The sequence below is a fragment of the Myripristis murdjan genome, chromosome 15 (assembly GCF_902150065.1).
Source record: "Myripristis murdjan chromosome 15, fMyrMur1.1, whole genome shotgun sequence".
NCBI lineage: Eukaryota > Metazoa > Chordata > Actinopteri > Holocentriformes > Holocentridae > Myripristis > Myripristis murdjan.
The window spans coordinates 22,978,787-23,002,147 of NC_043994.1; the positions used below are offsets into that span (position 1 = coordinate 22,978,787).

Below are 23,361 nucleotides of genomic sequence, written 5' to 3' on the forward strand. Positions count from 1 at the left end.
AGAGTCACTGCTTGCTGAGTAAAGAACATTCAGTAATCTCCTTGTATTTTAGAAAGAATGTCTCGCTAGCATAAAACCTGTTTGATCTGTGGGGATAAGACCTGGCAGTACTTGCTGTAGGCGTTTTTAATGTCTCAAAGTTTCTGTATCTTTCATGTGCTCATGTGCATAATGAATTAACCTAGGGGCAATAATGGTTTCATAAACTCACTGACTGATAAAAAGTATGAAAATAAGAAACATGTTGAAGAGGGAATCTGTCATGACATAATAAAAATGCAGCTGCACATCCCCCCCAAAAGATGGCAAATGAGACTGCCAAAAATACACAAAGAACCACAACTTTTCTGCACTGCCAAAAAAATTATTTAATGCATAAGCGAGTGAGATAAAGACAGCTGAAGATGTGCAATGCCTGTGTAACTGTAACACATGATGGGAGGTTAAGGGACAGGCGTAGTTATAGTGTTACTTATACCCAAATGAAAAATTCACACATAGACAATAAAACTCATCCGAAAATTATCCGTTTGAGTTTACAAAGCCAATATTTGTCAATTTGGTCCAAACTGCAGCGTAATTTATGTCAACAGTGCATCATAGTTTTAAAGTTTCCATAGGCTGGGCCTGATCTAGAGAGAAAATGAAAAACACAGAATGGTGATATTCAATGATATTTAGATCACAGTCTTTCTTTTACATTGCATAGGTGGTTCTACTGTCTGCAAAGTTAGCTGTTTTGTTATTCAACTTAGCATATGGTGAGGTAACATAACTAGAGCATGAAATCATTAGTGAAAATGTTATGGATCATCTGAACACAAGTGATGGTTATATTCTGCAAACAAAGCAGATATTTAAGATTTCCCCCGTCGCATTTTTCTATGAGCATTTCTCGTCCTCCAGCTGAATAAAACTCTGCCAAGGTTTGCTCCACACTGTGAATGTGCACTGGTAAGGCTGAGGGAAAAGAATGGACAAAAACGTGGAAAACATATATTAGCAACTTGAAGTTTTTAAATGCTCAGGCTTTGTATTGATAGTCAACTCTTTAGGTGTACCACTAATGAAGTACTACAGTAACACAGTGCAGAACTAAAATGTGCCCTTTCTCTGGTCCCGATTCAAATAATTATCCCATTCATTTTTTCCATAAATATTTCAAAAAATCCTAACTTAAAGAGCTCTGAATGAAACCCAACAGCAGCGAAATTAATCGTTTATTATAGTCGATTTTATAGATATAAAAACAAGAGTTCAAGACTGTGTACATGACTGTTATGTTATGTAAAACACTTAAAGAAATGTTGATTCCTGTTCTCCTATTTTCAACAGTGATGGTGAAAAATGGTGGGTGTTTCAAAAGAATGTAGGCCTATAAAAATGATTTAATGATGTCTAAGTATTAAGCGTGTACTATACATGATTAATACACACTAAAATATTTTTCTTTGAGGTACAGCTATATTTGCAAACTAATACTAAATTATGTTGCTGGAAAAATGACAAATTATAGCCAATAATGACTCCCATTATACAAGTCTTGGAATTTCTTTGTTTTTGTTTTTGTTTGTTTTAGGAGAAGTTCATTTGTACCAGTTCTTCCTCTACCTTCAGCTGTGTGTGGATCACTGCGATAGACGGAAGGATGAATGTGTTCAGCAGCTTTAATACTAGTTTATTTCTAAATCCAAGATGTAGCTTTCAAATCCACATGACATCCTGTGCAAATAAGAAAGCTGCAGACTTGCTATAATGTTTACTTTCTCACTTTGATGAAGCTAGGCTAATGACTCCCATAGGCTTCAAGTCTTTATGCTATGCTAACACAAAATGCTACCTATAGGAACGAAACCACCGGACATACAAAGGTGAAAATGGTAGCTGGTCTACCTTACACCAAAATGTTGTGGTTAATCATCAAATTCCAAGTGGCAAAAAAAGAATGGGAAATTTACTTTTGAATGAATCTGTGTTTAAGCACTTTAATGAAGTCATTACCCGAGCCTTGCTCTGGTCTTCATGGACTGTGCACTCTTGATCTGCACCACCCTTCCTGCAGGGCGTCTTCCCCAGCTCCGCAGTGATAATGTACTTCATGCCGGCCACCACCTGCAGAGAGAAACAGGTGAGACACATGGCACGCATTGGGGCGTTGACCCTTATAAAGCAAGAGCACCTCCTCACAGATGGGAGGCATCCTATACATTCCAGCACTGTTGCAGATATGAAGTGAAGTGATTAATCCTGATTCACGTCTCCCTCAGCGCTGCCATGCCCCCCTGCTGACACCAGGGGTCAGATGGGCTGACTGAGAGCGACTGGGTGAGTCACTCCCCAGGCCCACAAGTTGCTTCACATCTAATCAAAACTCCGCCCCATCAGGAAAACACAAATATCACATGCTCCAAAAGTGCCAGCCCTTATTCAAGTAAATTACAATGATCAAAATTCTACAGGAGTATTCAAGTGATAACACGGGGGAATAAGAAATACAGTTAAGAACTACATTTTAGGGCCATAATTTTTTTAGATCACTATTGCCACACACACACAAACAGTACACTTTGACAAAAATGTTATAGGAACACAATACAACACCAATATGGGCAATAAAAGCCTGCCTGGTTATGAAATAGGCCTGTGTGTAAAGTAAACAAGGATCATGAGGCAAGAGATGACAATGATGTCCAACTAGCCCTGTGGTAACTGCATAATAGCATTTTTAAATATACTCAGCAAAAGTAAATTGTTGTGCTTGTAGGAAGTTTTAAGAGAAAAATTCATTTCAGTTACATCACTGCCACTCTTAACAGTTAATATGGGACATTATGGGAATATGCATAGAGTTTACCAAAGTGCGCACATCCTGCACACTAGCTAATCCGCTCCCATCAAAATATAACGGCGCAGGCCACCATCATAACGTTATTATAACTAGATATTACAGGAATATACACTGTCACCACATCATGACAGTGCTGAAGACACACTCCATGTCCCTATGAGAAGAAATGTGTGTTTATTCTAAAATTGCTCTCTTCACTTAATAACAATGGCTGACAATTTGCACTGTGGCTAACAATGGCACCGCGACATGGTAGCTGCAGTTTCATGAACCGGACTGTCTCTCTATCAGGCGGACCAGGACCGTGGACTTTAGTGAGTGTACCAAACCCTGCTCATACCGAGTCGCAATGATTAAAAAAGACACCGACCTGCTTCTGGACTCTGATGATCCGGGCCACCTGGCTGAGGTACAGGTCGTTGGTGGCCTTGTTGTGCTCCACCACGGCGAACTTGAGGGCGTTCAGGGCCCCGCTGTCATTCACGTCCGCGTCCACCGGAGCTCCGGTCATCACCCTGGCGGCCACCCCGACGGCCAGCACCGCCGCAAAGACGGGAATAACCACCCTCCAGCGCATATTTCTGCAGTTACGACGATAAAATTGAGGGAGCTTGTATCAAAACAGCTGAAGGCCTGGGGACGTCTTATATAAACACGGACGTCACGGCTGGGCTGTGCGCCGGGGGCGGGAGCGGAGAGATTTAACCCAATCACTGCAAGACAAACCCACACTAAACAAACAGACCCTCAAAATGTTTCGCTGACAAGGCAATGCTCCCTAAATCAGAAAAGCACATATTGTGAATCAATACTCTGACCTCTGTCCTCTTTGCTAGCTTTGTGATGTTTTCTGAACATGTTTTTATCTGCTGGACTGGACCTACCGTGCTGTGGGTGAGGAGCTGAAGTCAGTTTCACATTCGTACCTTCACGATAGGGCAGTCATTTTTTTTTTTTTTAAAATAGTGATGTAGGCAGATGGATCAAACCATGACTGCAATAACATTTAGTCCTACATTTAACTTAAAGACCAGTTTCAGATTTGTGAAACCTGAAAAAGGTTGATTTTTCAATGTTTTCAGTCTGTATAAACCACAAGAGACAAAATCTAGATCAAATATTTTGGGCGGTCAAACATGGACTAAATTAACAGCTAGAGCTCTACATTGTAAAGAAAAAAAAAATCAGATTTGCAGATTTGTTAAAGTCTTCATTTTCTTCATTTGTTAGGACAACTTCAGAGTTGCTGTGGGGTTTATTTTCTCACTTTGACAAAGCTAGGCTAATGACTCCCATAGACTTTAAGTCTTTATGCTAAGCTAATGTGAAAAGCTACTCATAGGAACTGAACCACCGGCCATACAGAGGTGAAAATAGTATCAAACATCGATGTCTGTGTCTGCGTAATTAAGAAAAGGGGTATTTTACCCCAAACATTGGAGTATTCCTTTAAAAGGAAGGTCAATTGATAAGTGAATAAATTACTAAATACACTGTACAATTAAATGTAAACAACAAGTAATTAAAAGACCTGCGCTGAAGAGGAAGGCCTCGAAAATTAAATGTCACTGACTTTTTCAAAACTTACTGGATCCCCCTCGTGGTGACAAATTAACATTACTAAGGACGAGGCAGAACTAACCTACCGGACCCTACTGGTGGTGGCAACTAAATAGTGCTGAGGACAGAGTATAGACTATAAAAAACATGACCGCTGTCTCTGTGACGTCACCTATTGGTTTCTGAAGGGAGGTGTCTCTGTTTGTAAGAGATGAAGGAATCTGCTCAGCCCACAAGATCAGATGTGATCAGATGGCAGCAGACAAACATACCGTGGTTTCTTATAGCAGACTCTAAACTCAAATTCATATAATCACCACAGCAAAAGTAACTGCTGTAAGTTTTACGCATCACCCACCCTCAAAATATAACTTCACAATACTAGTTTGGTCCAGGTTGCTTACACTGGTTCCAGACGTGTCAATCACATGATAAATGGCTAATGAGATTAGAGCCCGTCCCAATGTAAAAAAAGGCAAAATATTTCTACAGCTGTGAGAAAAATTTTTATACATGCAAACTATATCTGGGTGCTCAAAACTTTCATGCATGCACAAAATATATATAGTATTTCTACAGCTACAAAAACTTCTTTACACATGCAAATTATATGTGTGAACAAAACCTTTTTTTTTTTTTTTTCCGAGCTCAAACTATGAATGACCCTTACTTGATTCAATTCAAAATCTCTATCTCTTAAAGAGTTTCATTCAGTCTTATGGTGAAGCAAAAGAAAACACAACACAGCATGGAGATGCTGCATGAGTTTTATTTCCAGTTGCATTGCTGCATTGTATTACAAGACATCATTCTACTGTCTGCATGTTACCAGTTTCATAGGTTATTCAAGTTAGTATGCTGAAGTTGGATAAGCAGAGCATTAAATCATTAGTGAACGTGTTGTGGTTCATCCGTGGAAAAATATGCAGTGGTTATGATCTTCCAACAAAGCAGTCAATGAAGGTTTCCCCTGTGGGATCTTTCTATTGGCATGTGTCAACCGTCACCTGCTTCCAGTTCTCCCGTGGCTTGCTCCACACTTCAAATTTGCACTGGTAGGCATGAGGGGACAGAATGAACATAAATTTGTAACACATGATAGCAACTTGGTTTTTGAGTTCTCTGGCTTTAATACTTCAACAATGTAGTCTTCTCTATAGGGGTATTGATAATAACAAAGCAAACAATTAGCATAGAGTGATTTCCATCTGTCTGCTTGGCACAGGTCTTAAAATGTGCCCCTTTCAGTGATCCTGATTCCAGATTTCAACATTTTCCTTATCAAGAGTGATGTCACCAACAGGAACACATTTAGTTGTTTCACGGTCTGATAAGTTGATGATGAATTTACCTCATACTAAAAAGTTGTGGCTGACAATCAAATTCCAAGCGGTAAAAAAGAATGGGAAATTTACCGTGCACCCTTTTTCCGAACTGCTGTTGTTGCATTGTACATCCTCCAGTCGCACGTCAAAGACATATTTCACTCCAGAGACCACCTGTAGGGAGCAACGGATGTGACATGTGACTTAGATTACAATGACACCACAGGAGATTATTATTTTTTTTTTTTTAAACTCACTATTGAGGCCTTAAAACACTCTGGTTCCTTTGGGGGAAATACAGTTACGTTTTGAGGAGGTTAAACTAAAAGTGCTGGCCTCACTTAATATAGTAAAGCCTGCACCAACCAACCAGAGTCAAAATGGTAGAGATACAAACCTGGCTCTGGGCCCTGAGCAAAGTAATCTCCCGAGTGATGCTGTTGCCTTTTGCATTGTGCTCGCTCACCGCGAAATTCAGGGCTTCCCTTGCATTATTGTTATGTTCTATGTCAGGAATATCTACCAGACCTCCTGGCACGGGCGAAGTAGGTACCACGCCTTCAAAAAAAGCCATAAGTAAGGGAATGATGATCTTCCAAGTCATATTCCAACCTGTGGTCACAATGCTGGGTTGAAGAAGAGATTGAAGAGTTTGTGTCAATACAACATCTCAAAGCCCAGTTACTATATAAACACATTCAGGGCGGGTCTGTACGCAGGGGGGTGGGATCTGAGGAAATTCATCCAGTGTCTACAAGACAAATCGAGATCACACATTTGATATATTCACAACACAATCACATGTCCATCTGCTTAAACGATTATTCAGTAATTGCAATACACTTTTACTTGCATATTGAAAAAAAAAAAAGCACTCAACCTTTTTCTAGGTTACCACAAATAGAACAAAACCTGGTTTTAAACTTTATGTAGGTTCTCAATTTTACTGTACTTCTGGTTTCATCTGTCTATATAAATTATTATTATTATTATTATTATTATTATTATTATCATTATTATTACTATTAATTGTTAGCCAGGAAGTATCCTCTCATCCACTTCCCCTTCACTCCAATTAAATTTTTGAGCGTACATGAATGTATAAATGTGAAACCAACTTCATTTTGTCGTTTACGGTAGTTCCACGATAACTAAACTTTAACGAGGAAATGCAGCCCTACAACATTTAGGGAGGTTTAACTTTAGTTTTACAGATCTTTTGTGCGGGTTCATTTTTATGTCGGCAAATATCGGACACTAAGCTAATTTTGGCGAGCGTGTCTGCCAGTAGAAACGGGAACAGCAGGTGTAAGTGGTTACAAAGGTAATATTACATAAACAAAGCTTTAATGGTACCGACTGGCAAAGTCCAGCCAATCAAACTACACACAGTTTCTAAAAGCGAAGTGGAAACTGAACCTTTTTCACCTTTGTCCCCGACCAGAAAACAGTGCAGCAGACATTTGGAGCGCCATAATGCAGAGGCTTCAGGTTTTGAAGTAAGTGGCCCCTTTTGAAACCACAAATTCTGCCTTCTGAATTCAGTATGATCAGCGTTGTGTGTGTGTGTATGTGTGTATAACTTAGATTCAGGTTTTGTTTTACCCACTCTGTGCAGACAGGATTTCTTCAGCTTGAATACCACGCAGCACCTTATCATAGGGTCAGCCGTGGCAGCAGGGGGATTACTGGCATACCTGGTGCATAAAAGAAGACAAATCAAAAGTATTCCTCTTGGTGAAGGATGGTGGGGAGCTGGAGACAAACCACTGTCAGAGGATGATAAAATTTATCCCTTTCAGGTGCAGACCTCAGATCAAGAGATTGAGGTAATTTAGAGCAGCCCAACCAAACGTTCCTCATCTTATAACTGTAATAAAACATGCATTTTTTTTTCTGTAAAGTAATAGATAATACTCCTATTCCTCAGGACCTTCATGAACGCATTGACAAAACCCGCTACACTGATCCCTTAGAGGACAGCTGCTTCCAGTATGGCTTCAATTCCACTTATCTGAAGAAAGTGGTGCACTACTGGAGGAATCAGTTTGACTGGAAAAAGCAAGTGGCAGTGCTCAATAAGTATCCACATTTCAAGACGAAAATAGAAGGTAAACCCATTGCTCCATACTGAATCGCCATATTTTTCTATCCCTTATAACACTCTGATCATTTAAATATTGAGTGCAGAGTATGTCCACTAATGTTGAATGTATTTTTGGTGTGGATGTCGTTCTGTTATTGCAGGACTGGATGTGCACTTCATCCATGTGCGACCGCCACATCGCGAGGGTCAGAGGGTTTTGCCTCTCATGCTTGTCCACGGCTGGCCCGGCTCATTCTACGAGTTCTACAGGATCCTACCACTGCTCACAGAGACCCAAGATGGCCTTGCATTTGAGGTCATATGCCCGTCCATCCCTGGCTATGGCTTCTCAGAGGCCCCGCACAAACAAGGTGCATAGCCAACTAAATGAAAGCGTACATTTGAGTTTGAGCAGCCGATGTTTATGGATGTTCTTGCACTTCTTTAGGGTTTGACAGTCTGGCTGCTGCCCGGGTTTTCCTGACTCTGATGGAGCGTTTGGGATTCTCACAGTTCTACCTGCAAGGAGGGGACTGGGGCTCCCTCATCACTACCAACATGGCACAGATGAAGCCACAGTATGAGGACCAGACAAAGTGTTTACACAAACATGTATCAGCTTGTCATTGCGTTGGAATTTCCACCACCCGTGTTTTGAAAGAGACCATTGTGAAATCCCCTAATTTTCAGAAACACTGCATGCACAGTGCAAAATTGCACAATTTACCTAAACCCTGTGACATAGCAAAACGATGATGACCATGACCGGCATACTGCAGCTTGTGGATTAACCAGCACAAGTACATTGTATTAAGTTGTATTTATCAATGCATTATAAAGCAGTATTAGAAGAAGGCATAAATCAGATTTACTCTATGAAAAGTCCTGCATTCAAATTGTTACTCAGGTACAGGTATAGAGATATTAACAGTAAACTGTAGTTAAATATCAAAAGTAATAATTGTGTTCAGTCTTAAATTGTTAATGCATTAACCTGTAAGAAGTCTTGTAATTTTGTAACTCTACCTACTCTAGCTACTGTCAGGTAGATTATTTTATTTGATTCAGTTTTTATTTAACAATGAAATACATCTATGCCATTAGAAATCTCCTTCACTGGAGTGTCCCGGCCAAGGCAGGCAGTGTCACATATCACAAGCACTAACAACAATGCATCATATTTAATGAGTTGCATGTAACAGCTTATTCTGCAAAGTAACTATAACTGCAGCTGTCAGATTTTACAATATTTCCATCTGAAATGTACTGCAGTAAAAGCATAGTCTCAAAATGTAACTACTCATTTAAGCATGAGTGCCTCTAACTTGTGTTCAGGGACAGTACTGGCATATTATGTGTTTATTACTTTTTAAGTAACAGTCAACATTTAGCACTTAATACTGAGGGATTTCTCAGAGCGAAATTTCACCACAGATTAAGATTAGATGCCATAAAACCATCAGTTTTGCGTGGGATTGATGATGCTTTATTACAAACTTATTTTACAGCTTATCTCCTGATCTTTTTCAGGAGTGTGAAAGGTCTCCACGTTAACATGATGATGTCAAGTAGGGGATTAAAGGTACTGTTGTCGCTCTTGATTGGTCCCTACCTGCCCTTCCTGGTGGGCCTCACCCGAGAAGATGTCCGCCGGTTGTTCCCGTTCTTTGAGAGGAATGTCTATGAGATTCTGAGGGAATCGGGCTACATGCACATTCAGGCCACTAAACCAGACACTGCAGGTGGGAACAGACACAGCTATGAAAATAGGCCCACAGATTCAGTCACTGACAGTTTTGATAAGTCAAAGAAGAACTTGAATGAACTCTCAAAGCCTTTGTGGCAGCAAAGATTTTGGTTCCCAGTTCCAGCAAATGAAATGTGACACAGGCTGCAAAACTCATTAATTAGTGTGAGCTAGTCTCTGTATATCATCATTTCAACCTTGGACAGCCAGTTTTCATCCTGTGTGCAGGCTGTGGAGTGAATGACTCTCCTGTTGGTTTGGCTGCCTACATCCTGGAGAAGTTTTCCACCTGGACTGACCTCAAGAACAAAGATCTAGTGGATGGTGGCTTGGAAAGGTACATGAGAGCTTTCATTTCACAGATAGTAGTTGGGAATACCTAACATATTAAGCCATGAGACACATTACAGAAGCCAGAGTGAAAAAGCAGCTCTCAAGTCCGGGAGATCCTAATGAATTGTAAAATGTCACATTTTGGGCAGAAAATTCAGCCTGGATGACCTGCTGACAAATGTCATGATCTACTGGACCACGGGCTCCATAGTGTCCTCCATGCGCTTCTACAAAGAGAACCTCAAGACAAACATTGACAACAGAGTGGATTCAAGGTGTGTAGCCTGCTGCTCATCTCGTTTTCTAGGGCTTTTATTTTGTCCATCTTGGTATCCTGCTTTTTCTCGTTATTGTTGTGTAATAATGACACTTAATGAACTGTTTGCTTTTTGTGTTTTAGGGTAGGGATATTTGTCCCCTCTGGTCTGGCAGCTTTCCCTGGTGAGCTGATGCACTGCCCTCGTTCATGGGCAGCAATTCGGTATCGAAACATCCGCTCCTACACTTTCATGCCTCGAGGTGGCCACTTTGCTGCCTTTGAGGAGCCCAAGCTGCTAGCCAGTGACATTGTTCAGTTTGTTAAGAAAGTGGAGAAGTGCTAAGCCTGTTAATGCACTCAAACCAGTGTAATTATCATATTTTGCTTCATACTGGTGTCAAATTTTAATTCATTACAAAATGGAAAACAGATGCAAATCCTTGTTACTCCTGTCATTACCACTCTACCTACTGCTTGTTTTGCCTCTAAAATCACAGCATTGTGAATTAAATTAGACATCGCTTCACTTGGTCGCTTCACTTGGTTTTAGAGCTGCAGTGATTAATCCAATAATCATTTAGTTTCCAAATAATAATCACTATTATCAACTATTTTGATAACTGGTTAATCATTTTGAGTCATTTCTACAAATTTCCAAATTCTCCATTTCCAGCTTCTCAAATGTGACTATTTCTGGCTTCTTTAGTCATCTATGACAGGAAACTAAATATCTTTGGCTTGTGGGCTTTTCTGATGTTTTATGGACCAAACATCTACTCAGTTAATCAAGAGCACAATTGACAAATTAACTGATAGTGGAAAAATAATGCAGCTGTCATTTGTTTTCATTCATGTAAAGGAATGTATTGACACTACTGATACTCCAGTCTCAAAAGAGTTGCACTAAAAACACTAAGCAACATTAATGCACTAAAAGAAACTAAAATGCTAAATTAAACATGATTTGCACCAAGGTTGTGTGTGTTTTTTAAAGTCCTTGATAACAGCAGTCATTAATGAACAGATATTCTAAGAAACATATGGAAAACACTTCATAAATGTAAGCAGGATCATGATTGTCAGCATCCTTGCCCTGTTATCAATTGTGGAGCAAAAAAAGCCTTCATGCATACATTCTGTCAGTATTTGAGAAACAAAACTATGCAGAAAGGATGAAAGCATCAAACTGTCAGTAAATTGTCTAATTGCAGCACTTTTAATCCTGATTTTAAAATTTGAAAAATTAAACAATTAAAATATGTACAGCTCAGAAGTTCAGTATTCAACTGAACTAACATTAAAAACTGATTGCAGATTGCAGAGAGTAAACTTCTTCCCTTCTGTTGTCACTTGCTAAAGCCTTTAATCGTCATGGGGGCCTGAAACCAAACATAATCCTGCCAGTCTGACTCCTCTGCGCAGGGTGTCACACAGATGCCAGGATCAGTTGACAGTGCAATAATTTGGTTCTGCACCCTGGTTGGCACTTTAAAGTTCAGTTTGGGCCGAAACCAAGCTACGCCGCAATCCCTGTGAGCCAAAACTAAGACCGTGGTGGCCATCAGATGAACAGATCTGGCATCAGACAAAAGGTCAGCCACAAAAAGTGTGCGAAAGAGTTGCCTTAAGCATGTTGACACGCGCAGACTCTGATCTCCGGCAGTCAGAGACAGGGCCTCCATGTTGATCTCATACATTTCTTTGGGGAGGATGAGCGAGCCTCCCAGAAGGAGCAGCACACGCGGCACCCGGCTGAGGGAGAACAGCACCTCCAGCTGCTGCAACACCTCCTCAAGCTCCTGGAGGGTCCGCTGACACTTGCGCAAGTCGATGTCTGCTGAGGGCCTCCAGCTCACCACCTCCTTATTCTGTAGGGAAAAAGAATCAATATTTTCATGGAAAGACGCACACAACTTAAATTTACTAACATTTTTTTATCATTTGGAGTCAATTTGTCCCCAGTAGTTAGAACACCATACATCAAAGTATCACTACAGGTACGGTTATGGCCCTAAAGCAGAGAGAAGTTTTTTGATGATTATAAATGGCATGTTATAGTTCCTCAGTGTCATCAAACACATCTAAAATAAATGTGTATAAAGAAGCCTGAGGTAAAATATGCCCCTAAGAAACACTGATGTGTACAAAACGTGTTACGCGCAACATGATGTTAAGGATACATCATGTTAATTTTATGTTTATCCACTTGTCCCCATTAAATCTGGATAAGTCATTAAATATGAAAAAGTTGATCAAATATTTAGAGACATTAAACATTGAATGGGGTCTAACTGACCCCACGGATAACTGAAGGTTAATTAAAAAAAATACATATACATATTATTATTGAGCACCTCCACTCACACTTCACAAAACTCTTGTCAATATACATTTGGCACATGCTGGGCAGGAAATAGGAATGTCATAAGAATCAATATTTAGATATCAAGTGAACACCAAAAATTTTAAAATGATACTGTTTTTAGTATCTATGCAATTTGTTAACTTACTCTTGAACTCTTATTCTAAAGTGGCCTTAGCCTGTATGTTTAAATAACTAAACACTTAGAACTGCAGCGATGCTTACAAGACTGGAAATCCAAATAAGAGCAGAAAGTCATACCACTGTAGCTGTTCTTACAGCAGGACATTTCAAACAGTTCCTCTAATTGTAAATTTCTATTTTTTGTGTTTTGTTTTCTACTTGAAGGCTCCACACTAATGTTTCTCTTAACTCAGTGTTCTCATGTCTAAGTTGGAGCTTCTGTTTTCTTGTTTGTATTTAAACAATGTCTTTAAAGTCCCCATGAAATGACCTCTCCTTCCTGTAAAACACAGCATCCTAAATAGTCATCCTGCACTAGTGGGTGTAAATTAACATTTCAACCATTAACACCCTCAGAAATCTTTAAACATCCTCTCTCATCCACCTATCCCCTCAAATAAAATTGTGTTTCTCTCCCAAACTGATATCCTATTGGTTTGCACTTGTGAATAATGTGTTTGAGCACAATATCCCACCCAAGCACCCTTTTTCAACAGGAACAAGATAAAAACAAGAAAGTTCATTTTCATGGGGTCTTTAGGTAAAGGAAATGACCACAGTTCTGGCATCTCTTGTTACGGGAGTGTTTCATATTTCTCCTGTTACAGTGGGATTGACCTGCACTGAAGCCTGCTGTTTCCTCTGGGAGTACAGCAGCTGGTCGTAGGTCATGGGCAGCTGCTGTCTCTGGTAGAGGATGCACTTGAGGATCTCTGTGACGAAACGGCAGCAGGCGTCCTGGGTGACGCTGCCGGGGAAGACCACATCCACACGGCCTTCCTCCTGCGCTCGCCTCACCACCTCGGCATCCCTGTCCTCGGTGTTATCAACCTCAGTGGTCGTCAAAGGTGGGGTTTCCAAACTCCTCTGTCGCGACGTGTCTGCTTCTTGTTGCATACAAGCTGTCAAAATAAAAACACAGGAGTTTGAGCAGGGTTAGCCTCGTCCTGTCCGGTTGTGATGCAAGCTAGCAGGCCGCGGCTAGTTGACGACACCTACCATGGCTGCTTGTTGTCGTGTTTTCCTTGTTTTCCACGCCGCTTGTATCACATTTATTTGCTTTTACTCGACGCTCTGACGGCACGTCTTTTGACTCACAGCTGGTTTCTGTCTTTCCAACCTGACTTGGGAGCTGTCCGTGGACTTCCGCAGCCGCTCGGTGTGAACAAGTCTGGGAAGCTCCTTGGAAACCGGTGCGGTCTAACGTCAGGACCTCGCACGTCACGTCGTGGCCGTTACGTACGCTGAGATCTTCCTCCGGAGAAAAGGACGGGCGCCTTTCGCCTCCATAATCTTCATCACCGATGTTGGAAATATCCTCGGTAACTTCTGAGTCAGCTGCTGGTTTTGTATGTGACTCCTCGGCCATACTTTTGAATGTCCCCGGGTCTCTTTCGCGCTGCATCATGGGAAACTGGAATCGACTCTCATGCTGCATTCAGGACACATGGAAAATGGGAGATATGGATTCTCTAATGTCATGAAAGTACTGCTCAACTATCAATGGATAGATGTACTTGATTGATACAAAAGTGGGATTTTTTTTATAGCCTGTTAGCTTGACAAAATATACCACTCAACACTATACAGACACACACACACACACACACATATATACACACACACACACACACACACACACATATATATATATATATGTGTGTGTGTATATATATACATATATATATATATGTGTATATATATATATATATATATATATATATATATATATATATATATATAGTATCCAGTGGTAAACACTATTACTTGCTGAATTTTGTCATTAACAAGGAAATAAGTGTGGTCCAACGTAGGGATATGCATTTTAGTGTTCTGATAATAAATCTCAAAAGAAATGCCACGACAAGACATGACACTTGGCCGGATTTTTCAGCATTACCATGATCCTCTCACTCAGCGCACATCTGATAAGTAGAAATGCAAGCCATACTTTTCAGAAAATGGAGTTTGCCGGCTTCATGTGAGTGTGGCCCTGGTGAAATTTCCATGGTGTGACCATTGAAATAAGCCCAAATCAGTATCTCAGCAATCAACGCGTCCCGTCCCGTTCCCGTATACTTTGCATGCTGAACACAATGCACACTAAATTAAATTACGTATAATTAAATATATTAAATTGTTGTGTTGATTTCGTGCGTTGCCCTCTAAAACGGATTTGAAGCTGTCTCAACTTTTTATCAATGCAAACACCATTGCAAAAAAAAAAAAAAAGTGCAGTGTCTCTACTAACACAGTCTGCTGGCGGCTCTCCAGCATGCCACTTTTTTTACCTGCATATCGGGCCTGTAGCCTACCTGTGCACACACTCACATGTTTGAAATCAAAACAAATAACAAATATTTTGAGGTTTATAATGCAAGCAATTACGCTAGACCCGACTAAAGGCCACTGCCTATGTTTTCCCAATAAGCGCGTATGCCGAGCACAGTTACAGCGCCACCAGTGGAGAGTTTGAGTAGAAAGCACACAGGTGAGATAATCAGGTGTGCAGGTGTGAGTGTTAAGGATCAGGGGGTTAACGCAGAGGTAGAGAGGACGGACGGTGAGGTTGCATGGTACGTGTTGGCCGGGAGGTGAACTGGATGTTACTCAACAGATTATAATCCCACCGTGTGATCTGAGCGCTATGGCTTCAGTGAGAGTCGCAGTCCGAGTCCGACCCCTGAGCAAAAGGTACAGGACTGACTCTGTCAACATTTGCTCTGTCAATTTTTATCCAACTGCATGCCCTCGCGGGGAAGCCCTGCTTTTGTTTAATCAAACTTTCACGATTAAAGCCAAGTTAAATAATTTCCACACGTGTTTCCACAGAGAAAAACAGTTGGCATCAAAGGTGATAATCCACACAAATGGGCACACCGCAACTATTGTCAATACCAAGGTAGGCTTACTCAATAGGCTGCCAAATATGAATAAATAATGCGGGCCTGTTTATTTATTTATTTATTTTTTTTTTTTTTCAGTTATACCTAATTTTTCTTTTAAATCCAGCTTTCACCCAGTGGTATTCTCAGGAACGGATTGAAGGAGAGAGGAAAGAGCTTTTCTTTTGATTTCTCCTATGACTCATCTGATAGAGGAAACCCCAGTTTTGCATCCCAGGAGAAGGTATCCAAATTATTTCATGTAACACCACATCTGTCTTAATGTTTAATTGTGAAAACCTAGCCCTTAGTGCATGCATTGCAATTACTTTCTGTACACCCATTCTTTGAGATTTAGGGACAATGTTAAAAAAAAAAAAAAAAAGTTAAATCAGTCAGCTTAAATCAGTATAACTAATTAAGGCCAAATTTTGTGTTGAAAATTTGTATGTATGTTTTGTATGACATTAATGTAATTTATTTATATGGATGGTGGACTGATTTAATTTTTCTTCAACTTACATTTCCCTTGAGGGTGAAATAAAGTAATAAAAATAATCAAGTGTTTTAATGAATGAGTGTATGGACTGTGAAGGGTTATTTAGCTACTTCAAAATGTTTTAGGCACAAATGGCTAATCAGCCTAACATATCTGTGAAAAGGGACAGAAATAGAGAGCGGCCTGTTCAAGAAAGACAAGAGACAAGACAGATAAATCGACACATTATCATACATCAGCCTCAAAAGGGACCAAAAGGTGTCACTGAGGAAATGTGTTAATTCTGCGTTTACATCCTGCCGTCATTTCACAGCAGCACGTCTAATTTTGACACAGTTCAGGTTTACAATAGCAAGTTTAAAATGAACATATTTTGTTCTTGAGTGAATCAAATGTGTTTATGATAACTGTATTCTGAGCTCCGTCAACCTGAATGTCCATCCAAAGTATAGCTTAACAAATTGTAGTGGGCAACATATGATGTATTATTTCTTGGGAGAAAAACGGTGACACTTTCTGATTATACAGCTAATTAATGAATTTACACTACATAAATCATTAAACACCTCTGTTAAAATGTATTATGATACAATTATGTTTTTGTGTGTCTGATAGAGATGACAAATTCTATGGTCTTGGGCTGACCAAAGTGCTGTTACAGAAGAAAATAAGCTAAATTACTGGGAGGGTGCCCCTTTTTAGGGTATATAAGACTTTATAAGACTGTAAAACTATGTGTTCTTGGCATAACTGAATAAAATAGGAATTAAAAAAATAAATAAATAAATAAAAATTAGAAAAAAATTTCTTCCAGTTCTGAAGTATTGGTGGTTAGCTGAGTAGGGAAGTGACTAAGGATTGTGCAAGTTGTTTTTCGGCAGATAGCTAAGTCATCAGGTCTGACCTTTCTGACTTTGTCTGACTGTATTTTGCAATTATAGAAGATGATCTTTTACTGTGGAGCCTGAATGTAGTGGAAATGTAATGCCTATTTAGTCTTCTTGTATTTTAATAAATCCTCTCTCTGCTGTTTTAGATTTTTCAAGACTTGGGCGCTGAGGTGCTTAAAGCTGTGTTTGAGGGTTTCAATGCCTGTGTGTTTGCCTATGGCCAGACAGGCACAGGGAAATCCTACACCATGATGGGACACACTGTAAGGCCGCCTCAGCCTCCATGGCACATTCTGGACATGTCACAGATAATTTTAGAGTGCTGTTTGCTTCACTTGTTTTAAAACGTACCTATCTTCAAAAGCATTTCCCAAAGGAGACTTGTAATATTTCCTGTTTGCATGCAAAACTTGGAAGACAGGCTCACCAGGCACGCCAAGGATGTCACATGGCATTCACAACACTATAGAGCTTACTAATGTCTTTGCACTGCTAACCCAGCAGGAGTGTATTACTCCTCACCGCATTAGAAACTGACTGATGACAGCCCAGTCAGATGTTCCTCTCCTTCTCTCCATTTATCTCCATGTTTCTCCACACTAATCAGAAAATGCGATGAGGGCAGCAGTCCTCTGCTACTCTCCTCACCTTGCACAGCATTGGAAATTTCACATTGCAGATGAGATTTCTGTTTGTGTACCGGCAGGCTTGTGCAAGGTCATCAGCAGTGCTGCTGTCAACAGCCTAGATAATTATATATGGCTCTTAATACTTACTATCTGTAACTTTGTAATTAAAACAAGAGGGCACACAACTCAGAGTGGAATTGCTTTTATGCTTCAGTAACTCCATATCTGATGAGCTGTTGTTTATGTTGTTCAGCAGTCTTTGCATGTATTGAGTTGTGGTCACAGGATAGCATAAGACACCCAAATTAAGAGAACACAATGGGACCAAAATGGCATTGTCATTTAAAGGCACATTGTGTTTGTTCAGTAGCATTTTGTGATACATAACATTTCTCTCTTTATTGTTCCAGGGAGATAAGGGTTTAATCCCACGTATCTGTGAAGGCTTGTTCTGCGAAATGTCCCAGAGAAACAAGAGTGATGAACTGTCGTTTCGCACAGAGGTCAGGTAAGATCATGTCATAGTGCCAGGACTACTGGAAGCCTGCCCAGTTAGCCAATAATTAACCTTCCCTTTGAGTGTTCAGAAAAGTTTATTGATGGCATTTTTGTCCACGATAAAAGAAGCAGCAGCATCCTGTCAACACTTGTTAGCAGTACTAGTGTAAGTCAGTGCCAGATGAAGACATCTCACAATTAGTGGCATTCACTCACATAACCCAGGGAAGGATTAAGTAATAAAGTCGAGGAAAATTAGATCCAAGTCAGTTACCCTAATGACTACCATAAAGTTCAAAACCAGGGACACAGATTTTTAACTTTAATAATGTATACCCAAATAAGACAGGCTTTATAAGTCTGTGTTGTAGTAATTATGATATTTTTTTAATCTATAAGGGATCCTTTTTTCATGGGCAACCAACCCTACCACGTCTAACATCAAGAAGTAAGAAACTTTTTAGAAAAAAAAAAAAAATGCATTTTTGCGTTATTTATGAAGGAAAGAGCTCAGTCCTTAATTGAACCTTTATGTGGTGTGCGTTCTACCGGGGCATCCCAGTAAGAAGCTTTCTAACACTATGCAGAGCTGAAAGGGGTGTATGCTGAATTGATGATGAATATTAGTGGACTCTGCAAGCTGAACCTGCACCTTACTTTTATTATTTATCACCTAAGTGTGACAGATGACAACAGGATGGAGCACTAGATATTGAGCTGCCACCTCTGTAGGTTATAATGAGTTAGCAGGTAATTCTTTAGTCAGGATGCACAGATGGCCACCTGGTGCTAACTGCAAACATAAACACCTTGACGGACTCTAAATGTCGAGTGGACCTGACTACCTAACCAGCTTTTATCGACAGCTGCCCTCGAGGTGCTCATGGGAGCTCTGCTTTCCTAGCAACATGGAAAAATGGTGCACTGAAATGGTGTTGTTTTAGTACCTTACAATGTGCTCCTTTTACAAAGACTTCACAAAGCAGTCCTCAAAAGGTCACATTGCAGTGCATTTTGATTGAGTCTATTTGCATTATCCACCAGGGCCTGTGCTTCAGTTGTTTTGATTGCTTTGACTGGTGGAGTGATGACACTAATTCTGTATCCCAAAGGCCTGGCTCTTTTTAAGGCTGAATCCACAATCCAAATGTGAACAAAAGGTAAACTCAGATATAGACGGTAAAGCCATGGAAGTGGATAAAGAAATTGCCTTGCAAATTGACTGACAGAGCTCTTGGCACAACACTGAAAATTTATATTGCAAATATGAATGTATTTTTGTATGTGTTTTGATGCTGTTAGTGGCTTATCTTGGACTATTACTGGTAAAATATGAAATGAGATAGACCTGGAGTTAGGGTTATGGCAGGAAAAGAAAGTGCTGAAATTTTTGTCCCTAATCCACAAGTTGAACTGTTTCAGGATTTGGGCGTATAGGCTGTACACATAATTAATGAGAACAGGATCCTGAATTATGGCTTTAATGGCAGCTCTCTGTCAGTTCATGTTAATGTCTTTCTTGAAGGGAATCTGCTTGGCTGTGAAGATCAGCGTATGTTGAGTATAATTCAAACATAATAAATATTCAGGTTTGAAGAAATAAGTGGGCGGAATGGTTACAGCATGTGTCTGCGTATGCTGAAAAAGCTCCAGGGGCTAGTAATTATTTTCCAAGCAAATACACAATAACATTTACTGCTTTCTGTGGATTCACATTTTATTTAAAAGCTTTATAATTAAGGGATATTCTTATGAAAGAGGATATAAAAAAAAATAAAGGTTTTGCCCTTGCCTATTGCAGTATTAAACTCTAAGTGGTGTAAATTCAGGTGACAATGTAATACCTTGACAGTAGTTACATGATTCTTAAGCCCAAATTCACTTTCATTGTGTTTTGAGAGAAAATTGAGGAATTTAAGGGTATTGAGTCACTGTGAAAGCATCATTCAGTCATTAGGTACCAAGTGTACTGGCACATTATTTGGGGTTTATTCAACTCTAGATTTGGGTTTTATTCAACTGTCTTTGCCAGCTCATGCTTTTTGACTACTGAATAACCACTGAATGACAGTGAAGGCTTACTTTTGCCAGATAAAAAAACAACAACAAAATAACACATTTTTGGTATAAATGATAAGAATTTTTCATTCAAGCAATTACTCAAGCTAAACCCCAGAAGCCACCAAAGATTATCCAGCTGAGGTGTGAAAGTTGAGCATTGGTCTCTAAATGTAGTTTCCAAAAGCATGAAGATTATTCACTAATGGGATTCGTTTGATACTGTCGCCGTGCTGGATGGACAGAATCCTGTCGATTCTTTCCCCACCAGCAAATATGAAAAACACAACACACCCAGCAATGTAACATTAACAAATTAGAGTAGACAGAGCAAAAGCCTAGGAACTGAATGTTTTGTAGTTTATAAATACAGATGATTAAAATGACTTGCTAAAGTGTTCAGTTCAGCCAGACAAGGTAGGGTGATTAATAGAAATGCTCTGTCATTCTGGCATGCAGCACATAGGAGACCGATTTATATTGTCCATAATACAGCATGCTTTCCATTTCTTATTTCAAACCGCCTGTCAGAACTGCCAGGGACTGCACACCAGTGTAGCTACACACCAGTTTATGAAATTTGTACTTTTTATATTTCTAGTAAGGCTGTCTCCCCACATATTAACGGTATAAAAACAGTTCTAGTCCAAATATGTAGAATGTGTATAAGAGATTCTTACTGACATTAAATGATCCGTTAATACCTACCCAATACCCATCCAATTTCCCCTCAGGGATCAATAATGTATTTCTGATTCTGATTTTTGAGGAGAAAGGCAGTTGGTGATTGTGCCTTTTTATAGCTTGCACTGGTGGTTTCAGTCAGTCTATTTTTCTGTCTGTATGACTTGTTAGACACAAAGAACACACTCACCACTTCTTGTCTGTGCTTAAGAATAGGTTTTGGTTCTACTTTTTTCCTTCCTCAACTCTGGTTATTTTTGCTGTGCAGCGTATGTGGCTGTCGTAACACATTTGACAAATTAATTTCATCCCTTCCATGTAAAACATTTCCTAAATGTTTTCTGCACCCCTCGAGGAAGTGATCGTATTTGAGTCCATATTTTGCTATCTTAAGGATCTTGTTGACAAGACATGCATTTTCAGCTAATCATTGTGCTATTATTGCTATGCTTTAATGGTAGTTTACTGCCTGTGGATATTTGGAAACAATCTAATACTGTGACATGAAAATTCAACATAATGTCAGAAAGCAACCCACATGGCTCATCCACAAGATAGACCTCTTCCATTTGGTTATTGTCCTTTTTTTGGGAAAAGGTTAATTGCTTTTACAAGGTTGAATTGGTTTTGATTCAGGTGCTCATTGACTTGGTTTTCATTTTCATATGGTGCGATAGTATTGAATCAAGCTTTTGGCCACAGTCTACTTTGCATAAGTTTCTTTATGCATTGCCAGTTCAAGCAGAGCAATTTGACTTGGAATTCATTGTGCAGTTCCTTTCATTGTACATAATTCAATAACACAGTTGTTGTCTTCCCATTTGTTGATATATACTATTAGCACTGAATCCCTGCATTAATTTGGGCCACTGTAGGTTTGTATGAAATCTGGAGTGAGATTTTAAATCTGTGTCCCTGTCTTGGCATCAGCTATTTGGAGATCTACAATGAACGTGTCCAGGACCTTCTCCAGAGGGAAACTGCACCCGTAGACAGCGGAGGCTTGAGGGTGAGAGAGCACCCGAGGGACGGCCCTTATGTAGAGAGTAAGACAGACTCCTTAACGCATTCGTCCATTTTCACCTCAGTTGAGTTGACTTTTCCTTGTTTCCTTGTCGGACTTTGAAAATCCCAACAAATGTCTCTAGATCTGTCCAAGCACCTTGTGCATAGCCACAGTGACATGGAGGAGCTGATTATTTTGGGGAATGCCAACCGCACCACGGCCAGCACGGGCATGAATGACGTCAGCAGTCGCTCCCATGCCATCTTCACCATCAGCTTCACCCAGGTGAACACACTCGAACCTCTAGTACACGGTCACAAGTTGAAGTCCTCCTTGGTGTAGTCAGTTTGAACTCTGGTAAACATTAAAAAAGTTTCCTTGAAAACTCTTTAGGTGTTGGTAAGAGCTTTCCCTCAAGAGCTCTAATTAGCTCCATCCTGTTTATCTGTTTTGTGCAATGATAATTTTTAACATGTTGCTTTCTCCATCTTCAAAGGCTTTTTCAGCTTTTACATCTTAAGGAGCACTTTTGTTGTGATACCGCCTATACGGCTAAGAATTCCTCTGTGAGATTGCCACTTTTGAACTAAACGAGGACTGCTCAGTAATGTTTTCCATGCCACAGGCACGGTTTGACGCAGAGCTGCCATGTGAGATGCTGAGTAAGATCCACCTGGTAGACCTGGCAGGCAGTGAGAGAGCTGATGCCACACGCACCACAGGCACCAGGCTGAAGGAAGGTGCCAACATCAACAAATCCCTGGTCACCCTGGGCAGTGTGATATCAGCTCTGGGTAAATGGAGGTTACAGCATTACTGATGCACCATGACACTACATCTTCATCTATTATTGACCCAGTCTGCTCACTGGTGGATAACAATTATAATCTGGGCAAGAACACTTATTTAGTTCACAGTGCAATCACTCCACTTCTTTCAAAATAACACTTAACAGGCCTTGCTTTCCAAGTTTGTCTGTGCTGTGGAATTAAAATTCTTAGTTGTAATAGTTTCTAGGTGATGTTTGAGTTCATTCCACAAAGGATATCCATCTAAAAAATGTGACCTCTGATAGCAAATTATGGCTGGAATGAAACTAACTAGAGTGGTATTATACTAGAAGCCATCATGAGGACTTTTACAAAATGAGAACATTTTTGCTATTCCAGTGATGAGCGTTTTTGAAGTATTGGGTGGTGAAGGTTTTACACCAAAATGGATGTATAGTGTTTTGGAATGAAATGTTTTTGAAACAGTTCAGTGAATCAGTGTTTCACCCCGTATGACTTCCCAGCTGATCTGAGTGAAGGGGGGCAGACGGCAAAGAAGAAGCACATCTTCGTTCCCTACAGAAACTCTGTGCTCACATGGCTTCTTAAAGATAGCCTGGGTGGAAACTCAAAGACTATAATGATAGCAAGTATGTAAAATCATTTTGGCTAATAGCATTTCCTGTCCCTTTTCCCTTATCATAACTTGAAGGTGTGTTTAGAAAGAGATAATGTCAAG

General features: G+C 40.0%; 5 protein-coding genes across 9 annotated transcripts in view; 2 read left to right on the plus strand and 3 right to left on the minus strand.

The window, feature by feature from the left end:
* Window positions 1-343: 343 nt before the first annotated feature.
* LOC115372833 (cystatin-like) lies at window positions 344-3,523 on the minus strand. Its single transcript, XM_030070978.1, has 3 exons — window positions 3,219-3,523; window positions 2,002-2,112; window positions 344-960 (listed from the first exon to the last, which is right to left on the minus strand). The coding sequence occupies exons 1-3, from the start codon at window positions 3,423-3,425 to the stop codon at window positions 883-885; spliced, it is 396 nt and encodes a 131-aa protein (XP_029926838.1). The 5' UTR covers window positions 3,426-3,523; the 3' UTR covers window positions 344-882.
* Window positions 3,524-5,167: 1,644 nt separating this feature from the next.
* LOC115372742 (cystatin-like) lies at window positions 5,168-6,380 on the minus strand. Its single transcript, XM_030070841.1, has 3 exons — window positions 6,131-6,380; window positions 5,824-5,907; window positions 5,168-5,460 (listed from the first exon to the last, which is right to left on the minus strand). The coding sequence occupies exons 1-3, from the start codon at window positions 6,335-6,337 to the stop codon at window positions 5,392-5,394; spliced, it is 360 nt and encodes a 119-aa protein (XP_029926701.1). The 5' UTR covers window positions 6,338-6,380; the 3' UTR covers window positions 5,168-5,391.
* Window positions 6,381-6,884: 504 nt separating this feature from the next.
* ephx5 (epoxide hydrolase 5) lies at window positions 6,885-11,124 on the plus strand. The gene is made up of 10 exons (XM_030070701.1): window positions 6,885-7,057; window positions 7,178-7,232; window positions 7,352-7,562; window positions 7,664-7,844; window positions 7,981-8,190; window positions 8,268-8,397; window positions 9,350-9,561; window positions 9,795-9,903; window positions 10,049-10,174; window positions 10,300-11,124. The coding sequence occupies exons 2-10, from the start codon at window positions 7,210-7,212 to the stop codon at window positions 10,499-10,501; spliced, it is 1,404 nt and encodes a 467-aa protein (XP_029926561.1). The 5' UTR covers window positions 6,885-7,057; window positions 7,178-7,209; the 3' UTR covers window positions 10,502-11,124.
* A 221-nt stretch (window positions 11,125-11,345) lies between these two features.
* mad2l1bp (MAD2L1 binding protein) lies at window positions 11,346-15,015 on the minus strand. Its single transcript, XM_030070702.1, has 4 exons — window positions 14,995-15,015; window positions 13,703-14,135; window positions 13,322-13,605; window positions 11,346-12,026 (listed from the first exon to the last, which is right to left on the minus strand). The coding sequence occupies exons 1-4, from the start codon at window positions 14,998-15,000 to the stop codon at window positions 11,505-11,507; spliced, it is 1,245 nt and encodes a 414-aa protein (XP_029926562.1). The 5' UTR covers window positions 15,001-15,015; the 3' UTR covers window positions 11,346-11,504.
* A 211-nt stretch (window positions 15,016-15,226) lies between these two features.
* Window positions 15,227-23,361, plus strand: part of kif16bb (kinesin family member 16Bb) — a 28,855-nt gene continuing 20,720 nt past the window's right edge. For 4 of the 5 annotated variants that reach the window (XM_030070695.1, XM_030070697.1, XM_030070698.1 and 1 more), the window contains exons 1-9: window positions 15,228-15,397; window positions 15,536-15,605; window positions 15,716-15,832; window positions 17,124-17,240; window positions 18,017-18,114; window positions 21,777-21,892; window positions 21,995-22,137; window positions 22,478-22,646; window positions 23,147-23,272. In XM_030070695.1, coding sequence (XP_029926555.1) covers window positions 15,351-15,397; window positions 15,536-15,605; window positions 15,716-15,832; window positions 17,124-17,240; window positions 18,017-18,114; window positions 21,777-21,892; window positions 21,995-22,137; window positions 22,478-22,646; window positions 23,147-23,272 — 1,003 coding nt within the window. In that variant the 5' untranslated portion in view covers window positions 15,228-15,350. Of the gene's footprint in view, window positions 15,398-15,535; window positions 15,606-15,715; window positions 15,833-17,123; window positions 17,241-18,016; window positions 18,115-21,776; window positions 21,893-21,994; window positions 22,138-22,477; window positions 22,647-23,146; window positions 23,273-23,361 lie in introns of all 5 variants that reach the window. The other variant, XM_030070696.1, reaches the window with a different exon arrangement.

Coding starts and splice junctions, on each gene's coding strand:
- LOC115372833 (XM_030070978.1), bottom strand. CDS start 3,425: ATGCGCTGGAGGGTGGTTATTCCCGTCTTTGCGGCGGTGCTGGCCGTC. Junction 2,113..3,218: donor TCATCAGAGTCCAGAAGCAG/GTCGGTGTCTTT, acceptor TTCTCTCTGCAG/GTGGTGGCCGGCATGAAGTA. Junction 961..2,001: donor AAGACCAGAGCAAGGCTCGG/GTAATGACTTCA, acceptor CTTTTCCCTCAG/CCTTACCAGTGCACATTCAC.
- mad2l1bp (XM_030070702.1), bottom strand. Junction 13,606..13,702: donor CACGACAACAAGCAGCCATG/GTAGGTGTCGTC, acceptor TTATTTTGACAG/CTTGTATGCAACAAGAAGCA. Junction 12,027..13,321: donor AACAGCAGGCTTCAGTGCAG/GTCAATCCCACT, acceptor TTTTCCCTACAG/AATAAGGAGGTGGTGAGCTG.
- LOC115372742 (XM_030070841.1), bottom strand. CDS start 6,337: ATGACTTGGAAGATCATCATTCCCTTACTTATGGCTTTTTTTGAAGGC. Junction 5,908..6,130: donor TGCTCAGGGCCCAGAGCCAG/GTTTGTATCTCT, acceptor TGCTCCCTACAG/GTGGTCTCTGGAGTGAAATA. Junction 5,461..5,823: donor GTTCGGAAAAAGGGTGCACG/GTAAATTTCCCA, acceptor CATGCCTACCAG/TGCAAATTTGAAGTGTGGAG.
- ephx5 (XM_030070701.1), top strand. CDS start 7,210: ATGCAGAGGCTTCAGGTTTTGAA. Junction 7,563..7,663: donor CCTCAGATCAAGAGATTGAG/GTAATTTAGAGC, acceptor CCTATTCCTCAG/GACCTTCATGAACGCATTGA. Junction 10,175..10,299: donor GACAACAGAGTGGATTCAAG/GTGTGTAGCCTG, acceptor TTTGTGTTTTAG/GGTAGGGATATTTGTCCCCT.